The 9,106-nt window shown below is 49.3% G+C and overlaps 1 protein-coding gene across 6 annotated transcripts; it reads left to right on the forward strand.

Moving 5' to 3' along the window:
- Positions 1-5,334: 5,334 nt before the first annotated feature.
- LOC133776944 (keratin-associated protein 4-7-like) lies at positions 5,335-6,030 on the forward strand. Of its 6 annotated transcripts, XM_062216288.1 has the most exons (3): positions 5,335-5,402; positions 5,466-5,585; positions 5,676-6,030. In XM_062216288.1, exons 1-3 carry the CDS (start codon positions 5,335-5,337, stop codon positions 6,028-6,030), a joined length of 543 nt encoding a protein of 180 aa, XP_062072272.1. The 6 variants fall into 6 exon arrangements, with proteins under 6 accessions (XP_062072272.1, XP_062072270.1, XP_062072271.1 ...); XM_062216286.1 differs by having other exon boundaries at positions 5,335-5,864; positions 5,955-6,030; XM_062216287.1 differs by having other exon boundaries at positions 5,335-5,532; positions 5,641-6,030.
- The last annotated feature ends 3,076 nt before the right edge of the window (positions 6,031-9,106 follow it).

Genomic DNA, 9,106 nt, shown 5'->3' on the forward strand with positions numbered 1-9,106 from the left:
CAGCAAAAGATGGCCCAAGTACTTGGGTCCCTGCCACCTCTGTGGGAGACTCAGATGAAGCTCCTGGCTCCTGGCTTTGGCCTGGCCCAGTGCTGGCCATTGTGGCCACCTGGAGAGTGAACCAGTGGATGAAAGCTCTGTCTGCCCCCACCTCTCTGTAACTCCTTCTAAATGAATACATCTTGACAGAAAGAAACAATGAGTGAATGAGTTACCCACCCTCTCCAGAAGCACAGGTATCTCACTGAGGTGTCCATGTCTCTCATTCATTGAGTCTGACAAGATATCATCAGGATTCCAGGTGATGCTGTTCTGTGAGCCGTCCTGAGGGTCTCCATCCCTGTGGACTATATAGTGACAAAAACCAGGGGAATTAACAAAGTTCCCGGTCAAGACAGTAACTACGCTACTGTTCATTCCATGGGAACTCAATGTAAGTCTGCCTCTGCCTTGGGATTTGTATTTTAAAGGCTTCCTCTGCTAGTTCACCTGCTGTACAACCACACAGGAGACTGTGCCAATTGACTCTAGTAAGCATTCCACACCCACCACACCGGCTGCCATCAGATCTTTTATTTGATGCAGTGACTGTTTTTCCAGCTGGCTTTTGCTGGGCTGAACTAGTGACTCTATGGGGATCGATGGGATTCACCAGCCTTGCATCTTTCAGATCTCTGAAGGTGACTCTAACCTCGGATTCTGATTTACCAGGGGCAAAGCTCCACGTGGCCTCTTCTATGACAGCAGATCAGTTCCACAGCTCCAGGAATGACTGTGCTGAATTCTGTATTTGGAAACTGGGTCAATGACCACTACGTTGGTTTGTGGTGTCAGACTGACCTGAGCCAGCATCCATTTCTTTTCTGGCCATCCCTGCTGTATTCTAAAAGGGCATTATGTTGGCAATTTGGTATCCAACTCTTTGTGCAACTCAGATCTGACGTCCAGTAGCATCCAAATATATGGGTAACCCACTCTCTCCTGAGAAGATGGCTACAGGCACCTTCAGGAAGGGACTGGAAAAGCCACCAGGATGTGCTTTTGCTGTAGTCCTTCCTCCTGAGAGCTTATCTCTCCTTCACTAACAGGTCATAGTTCTGAGAACCATCTGAAGTCTGGAAACTAGGCTAGGGATCGCGGTTTTCACTGAAGCAACTTATGACAGCCTTTCCTGGTGCACTCCTAGGACGTCTTAAATCTCCAACCATACATTAGAGCAGATACAGACATAGACACAGACTCTCGGAGCCTGCAGTTATGGCTGTGTCTGTGTTGGCTGCCTACATCCTATTTTCAAGCAGACTTGTCCATTTTCATAAAACTTCATACATCATACACCACTCTGTACAGCTGTGATTCCTAACTTACTGCTCACCACCTGATAGCATCAACATTAATTCTTATAGTTAAATGTTTCCATCTGGCTTCTGCTGTTCTAGATCATAGCAACCCATTTACTACCGAGGAACTAAGCTCTGCAGTGATATTTTCTACCACAAACTATGAGTCTAGAGAGAAGGCACTGTTGAGTTTCTAGGTGATGGTGGGACTCCCTTACCTGTGCCTTCCTTATGACCTCCAGGGTCATGGCCACTCTGATGAGATTTCTGCATTTATGACTCAATATATTCCAGCACATTTACTTCTCTGCATCTTGTGATCTGTTTCCTCTTAGGTGGGCTGTGTGGTTCAGATAAATTTGTTATACTCGTCTATTATTATGTAACACCGCCTCCAAACTTAGCAGCTTGAAAAACACACACTTATTATGTTGCAGTTTCCACAGTTCAGGATCCAGGTACAGCTCCTGTGAATTCTCTCCTGCATAGTTTTTTGGAAGGCTGCAATCAAGGTGGTAGCTCTTGCTGGGGTCTCACCTGTAGCCTCGACCAGGAAGGATGTGCTTCCAGGGTCACTTTCATGGTCGTGGATAGGTCCTGGTTCTTGGAGTGTCATTAGAGAAAAAGATTCAATTTCTTTGTGCTCATTGGATGGAGACTGTCCTCACTTTTTTGACACAAGGATCTCTTCCAAGAGCAGATGGATTCATCAAAATAAAGGAGGAGGGACTGTACATGAGAAAACTAGCTTGATGAAAAATTAACAGTAAGACAAAAGTCTTACTCTTTTGTCACTCCATCGGTGGACGTAGCCATATGCTATGTCAGGAGCAGTGACTCATGGTGGGGGAGACTTGAAAGACCATGAATACCAGCATGTGAGAATAGTTGGGAACCACTTGAGGTTACCTACTCTCTTTCATAACATTGAACAAAAGAACCAAAACACAAAGAACACAGGGTAGTATTCCTTTGATATAAAATTGTAAAACCTGTCAAACTGTACATTTTTCAAAGATATAAATTAATTTTCTTCCCAGCAGTCCATGGCCAGGCACATAGCACAAGTAGGATGGATGGCTTTCTCTGCCTGACTGGGTTTCCATCCCTGGTCCAATGTGGCTCTCAGCTTCTATCATTTCCTTAGAATGAGCAGAGCAGGTGAACGAGAAAAGGCAGCAGCTCAACGAGAAGCAGCACCACACTTTATCAACTGCATTGCAGAGGACCCACGCTTAGGTGGTAAAACAATGCAGTTGGACAAGAAAAACGCTGCTTTAGACATCAGGAGAGCAGTTCCCTCCAGGGCAGAGGGCAGAGACTGGTCCAGGAAAGACACAGCAGCCTTACTGGGCGATGGCAGTGTTCCTACCCTGGGCTTTGAGGACACAGATGTTGCTGAGCGTCAGGCATCACGGGGCTTCCATGTGTGTTTCACGCAGTTCATAGTGTACATGAGTTCGCCTCAATGAGGAAGAGTTTTAAACAATGCAGGGTGGAATCTTCCAGATTTGGATGGCTAATCAAACACGGGGCAAAATCACCATTTTCTCAAGCAGCGGTCACCTGGACCCTGGGGTGGGCATGTCTGCACCCTTTCTCTCCATCCTCATTGTGAGTAAATATAAGCTGATGTTCTTTGGCCTGGGAATCTGGTTTCCATCTCTTATTTGATTCCCCTCCCGTGTGTGTTTATGTGTGTGTCTGTGTGTGGGGTGTGTGTGGGTGTGGATGTGGGTGTGAGTGTGTGTGTGGGGTGTGTGTGTGAATGTGTGTGTGTGGGTATGTGTATGTCTGTGTGTGTGTATATATATCTGTGGGTGTGTGTGAGGGGTGTGTTTGTGGGGGGTGTGTGTGGGTGTGGGGTGTGTGTGTATGTCTATGTGTGTGTGTGTATGTCTTTGGGTGTCTGTGTGGGGGGTTTGTGTGGGTGTGTGTAAGTGTGTGTGGGGTGTGTGTGTGAATGTGTGTGTATGTCTGTGTGTGTGGGTGTGTGGATGTGTGTGTCTGTGTGAGGGGTGTGTGTGGGGGGGTGTGTGTATGGGGTATGTGTGGGTGTGTGTATGTTTGTGTGTGTGTGGTGTGTGTGTGTATGTGGGGGGTATGTGTGTGTGAGTGTGTATGTACATCTGTGTGTGAGTGTGTGTATATCTGTGGGTGTGTGTGAGGGTTGTGTGTGTGGGTGTGTGTATGTCTGTGGGTGTCTGTGTGGGGGGTTTGTGTGGGTGTGTGGGGTGTGTGTGTGAATGTGTGTGTGTATGCTGTGTGTGTGTGGGTGTGTGGATGTGTGTGTGTCTGTGTGAGGGGTGTGTGTGTGGGGGGGTGTGTGTATGGGGTATGTGTGGGTGTGTGTATGTTTGTGTGTGTATGTGTGGGGGGGTATGTGTGTGTGAGTGTGTATGTACATCTGTGTGTGTGAGTGCGTGTATATCTGTGGGTGTGTGTGAGGGTTGTGTGTGTGGGTGTGTGTATGTCTGTGGGTGTGTGTGTGTGGGGGTGTGCGGGTGTGTGTTTGAGTGTGTGTGGGTGTGTGTGAGGGTGTGTATGGGGTATGTATGGGTGTGTGTATGTCTGTGTGTGTGGTGTGTTTGTGTATGTGTGTGTGTGGGGGTGTGTGTATGTCTGTGTGTGTATGTCTTTGTGTGTGTGTGTGGGGTTTGTGTGGGTGTGTGTATGTGTGTGTGGGGTGTGTGTATGTGGGTGTGTGTGAATGTATGTGTGTGGGTGTGTGCATGTCTGTGTGTGTGGGTGTGTGGATGTGTGTGTGTGGTGTGTGTGTGTATGTGGGTGTGTGTGTGGTATGTGTGTGTGTATACATCTGTGTGTGTGAGTGTGTGTGTATGGCTGTGGGTGTGTGTGAGGGGTGTGTGTGTGGGTGTGTGAGTATGTGTGGGGTATGTGTCTGTGTATGGGTGTGTGTGTGTGTATGTGTGGGGTGTGTATGCGGTATGTTTGGGTATGTGTATGTCTGTGTGGGGGGGGTGTGGGGGTGTGTGGGGGTGTGTGTGCAGTGTGGGGGTGCATGTTTTAAAATCAACAACTTCTGGAGGGTAAAATATGACTAACAACTTGAAAAATGAAGGACATCTTCAGAATCAATAGATCTTATGGTATAGGGCTAGGTGGGAATAGGAGGTTGGCCAATTAATCTTGGAAACAGAGGGCGACTCTAGTCAATATGCCCCATTAAAGCCAGAAAGACAGGAAATTGCAGACCAAATGAAAAGTGGCCCACAGAGTGGAGGTGAGGGACCTGAGCTTGGAGTTATAGCTGATCGCCACAGTCAAATTCCCCCACAGAGTAGACAGCAGAGACTGGAGGATTCTTTCTAGAGGAAAAGTAATTAAAATTCACGATTTGAAGTGCCACATTGAAACAAAACTGCATTTCCCACTCACAATCTAGAAAATGAGCATTATCTACAGTAGGACGGGATCTGTCCCAATAGCCTTCTTATTCTCATGGCACTGGCCTTTTGTTCATGTCAAACCTTCCTGCCTACCTGACCCACAAAGAATGAGACATCATTCATTATGACTTACTCTTATTAAAACACACCTTTATCCTCCCAGGTCATGAAAGAATTATGAGCTTATAAACATTACCATCACCCAGTAGTAGACAGAACTTCCACTGCAAAATGAGGCAGAGGCATCTGGAACTAAGAGGCAGAAAGTCATGTGAGAGTGCTCCTTGCAGAAGCTCTCTATGGCATAGAGCAGGGGATGTGGAAAGGGTTGAGAGATGAAGCTTACACACCAGGATAGGGAAATAATGTTTCCCATCCTGCTTGAGAAATTTCAGGCAGGAAAACACACTTGCCTAATTTGATAATCACCTATTTATCAGGACAAACAATAACAAGGAAAGAGCACTGCACCTGATGCCAGCAGCCCCTCAACAGGGTATAAAAGGGGACCAGGGTGAGGGAGACACCCACACCTCACAAACCCACCGTCTGTAAACCCACAGCAACCTCCATCCTCTGACACCATGGTCAGCTCCTGTTGTGGCTCCGTCTGCTCTGAGCAGGGCTGTGGCCAAGACCTCTGCCAGGAGGAGTCCTGCTGCCGCCCCAGCTGCTGCCAGCCCAGCTGCTGCCGCCCCACCTGTTGTATCTCCAGCTGCTGCAGGCCCCAGTGCTGCCAGCCCTCCTGCTGCCAGCCCACCTGCTGCCGCTCCAGCTGCTGTGTGTCCAGCTGCTGCCGCCCCACCTGCTGTGTGTCCAGCTGCTGCCGGCCCCAGTGCTGCCAGTCTGTGTGCTGCCAGCCCACTTGCTGCCGCCCCACCTGCTGCCAGCCCACCTGCTGCCACCCCACCTGCTGCATCTCCAGCTGCTGCCGCCCCAGCTGCTGCATCTCCAGCTGTTGCAGGCCCCAGTGCTGCCAGTCTGTGTGCTGCCAGCCCACCTGCTGCCGCCCCACCTGCTGTCGCCCCAGCTGCTGCCGCCCCACCTGCTGCATCTCCAGCTGCTGCCGCCCCACCTGCTGCATCTCCAGCTGCTGCAGGCCCCAGTGCTGCCAGTCTGTGTGCTGCCGTCCCAGCTGCTGTCGCCCCACCTGCTGCATCTCCAGCTGCTGCCAGCCCATCTCTTGCCAGACCACCTGCTGTAGAACTCAGTGCTGTCGCCCCAGCTGCTGTGTGTCCACCTGCTGCCGCCCCTGCTGCTCCAGTGGTTCTTGCTGCTGAGCACTCTGACTTATACTCATCTGCTTTCCAACAACCAATACTCTTGACGTAGTCAGTCTGTGAGCTGGATCATAAGAGGCTGATTATAAACTCTCAGTTCCAACAGATTCTTGATGGATTTTGGCCTCCAAATATATTGCCTCCCCTTCTCCCCCATGTAGGCATGTCTCTCCATAGGAACCTAAGTTTGAATCTCTGAAATCTGTCCACTATTGTGTCATTACAATTGAAATATTTGCTGTCATTTTCTCATATGGAAATATTCCTACATCTTAAATAAATCTGAAATTTCAAGACGTAAAAATGTAAGGGCAGTGTTTTGTTTTTTTCCTTCTTTCAAAGCTGGGTAAGAAATGTTGTTGGTGATTATGAAAGGAGAAGACTGTGGCAAACTATTTTAGGGTCTCACCTCTATTTCCCCAGTACCCCTCAGTCCAACACAAGATGACAGCTGCTTAGAGCAGGCTCCTCCACTCTCTGGATGAAGGGGGGAGTCCTGGGCAGGAGAGTCAGAGCCTCTGGGTGCAGTGATCACCCAGCACAGGGAGCTGGTGGGTGGATGTGCTTGCTGACTTCTCCCCGTGTGGGGCATTGTTCCAGGCTCCCAGGGTCTGCAGAAGGATTAAGCCCAGGTGCTCACAGGAGCCTTCTGCGCCTTCCCTCCCCATGCTCTGACTTCCTTCCCTTCCCTGCTCATTTCTCAGTTCCTGTAGTTCTTGGGATTTTCTTCCAAAGAATCTACTTACCGTAAAATCTCTGTGTCTGGGTCTTTTCTGGAGGCCACTCAGCCTGAAATCCCAGGGCTCCCAATCTCCCTATTAACATCCCCGAAAACATTTTCACACAATGTGGATGGTTGCCGGGGTGCCCTGGTGAACTCAGGAGCTGTCAGCTGGAATGGTACATCCTCTGAACCTTTTCCTACATCTTTACGCAGAGGTTTTGACACTCGTTGTCTTCAGGGATTTCTTCCCATCACCATAGCTGAGGGATGGGGCACAATAAGTTGCTGACAGTCTTCAAGGAAGCTGTGTTTGAGGAAGTACCATTTCAGGTGTGCATTACAGGGCTGAGTTTAAGGAGGACCAAGTGCCAGGCTGGATTTGTTAACATCGCATGTTTTCCTGGGAAAGTGATTCCCGGCGCAGTGCTCCCAGGGGAAGTCTGTAAGACGCGGAGGCCAGCAGGGCACGGTCACAGAAGCAGAGAGGGCATACGGTGCTCAGTGAATTCTGTCATCGTCAGACCCTTCTGGGGCTGCACAGAATGAGTGGAACCACAGGCTTGTCCGTCCTACAGGCAAGGTGGTGGGGCCTTTGTACTCTTGTGCCAGACATCACGAGGTGTGGGCCACATTGGGTGAGAGGGCAGAGGACGGGGTGCAGAGGGCAGATGAAGTGGTTCCCATGAGCGACAGCAACCACCTGGTGAACGGTGCCTGTGAACGAGAGCCACCAGCAGTCCCCACTCACACTGGCTCGGAGACTGGGGCTCGGAGCACACCTCTGGCAGGAGACATCCAGAAGAGCATCATATCATCCACCCGGGCAGGGCTCAGGCCCATCTGCTTCTCCTCTTCAGTTCACTCTACCCGGAGGCTCACAATTTCTAGAGAAATGTACAAGAGGCAGGTGAGTGGGCATCACGTCTGTTGCTCTAGATGAACTGTGTGGAGGAGTAATTGACCGAGAATCTGGACCCCTTGGTTACTGTGTCCTTATGAGACTGTAGCTGTCACCCTCGCCCATTTACAGTAGCAACTGGAAGGAGAAGTGCCATGGTGCTCCCATGGGTGACCAAAGGGATGCGTGTCTTCCTCCCTGCCCTGTGTGGCAGTGCTCCAGTTGCCTCATGGAGCTGGAGTCACCAGCCACAGTGAACACCTCCTGTCTTTGCCTGCTTATCCCCTAGCAAGAGATACTCAGATGATAAAGAAGTGGCCACAGGCTTCATTCTAAGGGGACCCTTATTATGTTCCCCGCAGGTGGCCCCTCCCCACTTCCCCTAGATCCACAGAGACTAAAGTGTCGCTGGCGGGAAACACAGATTCCCCCACATGGATCACAGGGAAGGAAGGTGAGGGAGGCAGCTCTGCTCTTCCACCCTTGGTTTGAATATGGAGAATCTGACACAGCACCATATGACAGGCATTAGTTTAAAGTATGTACTGCATCCTGGAAAAGAGTGCTCTACCCTCACGGATGCCAGCTCCAAGCTGTCACCTCAGCTGTGACTTCAGGAAGCAGCTGTTTCATGTTATCAGCTCAACTGGGTCTGGATGGTGCAGCAAATATTTGGAACTGTGGACTCCATGACTAATACCCACTGTCACACATCCTATGTTGTGTATGGGGTCTACAAGATCTCATATAGGATATCATGCTGCTAGATCAACACTCTAGACCCTTCATAATGTGGCTATTTGAGGAACTATCAGCAGAATAGGCAAATTCATATGTAGACTATATCAACCTCAATCAGAAACAAGTGCCTCATTTATCTCCTCAAGGAATTGGATATGATTGGATGCTTTGTATTGATCTCCTGTTGGCAGGTTAGGTATCCATCAGTTGATATTTTGGGTATAGGCAAGACTCAGGACTCTTACAAACAGTACCAGCATGGCAGCCCTGCAATATTTGTCAGATTTATCTTCCATCTCCTGGGGCACAGGTATCCTACTGAGGTGTCCATGGCACTCACATTTCTTGCTTATCAGGTCTGACTGACATAAGATCCTCAACATGATGTTCTAGAGCATTTCCCAGTCTACATCCTTGTGAACTATATTGTGAAAAGGACAGCCCGGGTTCAGACAGTGAACTTAGACTGCTGTCTGTTCCTTGTGAATTTAACATATTTCTGCCTCTCCTTCCTGGAAATGTAAAGGATCCCCTTGCAAGTTCAACTGACACATGCACCAGACAAGAAACTGTATCAATCTACTGTAAGCAAGGATTCTACATCCACCACATCAGCTACAACTGGGTCTCTTATTTGATGTAGTCAGTGTTTGTCACTGCCATCTGTCAGGATCTGCTGAGTTTCCATGAGGACTGAGGCAGTGGAGGTGTGG

The sequence above is a fragment of the Lepus europaeus genome, chromosome 18, assembly GCF_033115175.1.
Source record: "Lepus europaeus isolate LE1 chromosome 18, mLepTim1.pri, whole genome shotgun sequence".
In the NCBI taxonomy this organism is placed as follows: Eukaryota; Metazoa; Chordata; class Mammalia; order Lagomorpha; family Leporidae; genus Lepus; species Lepus europaeus.

Excerpts from the sequence above, each read along its gene's own strand:
- LOC133776944 (XM_062216284.1), top strand. The coding sequence starts at position 5,335 with ATGGTCAGCTCCTGTTGTGGCTCCGTCTGCTCTGAGCAGGGCTGTGGC.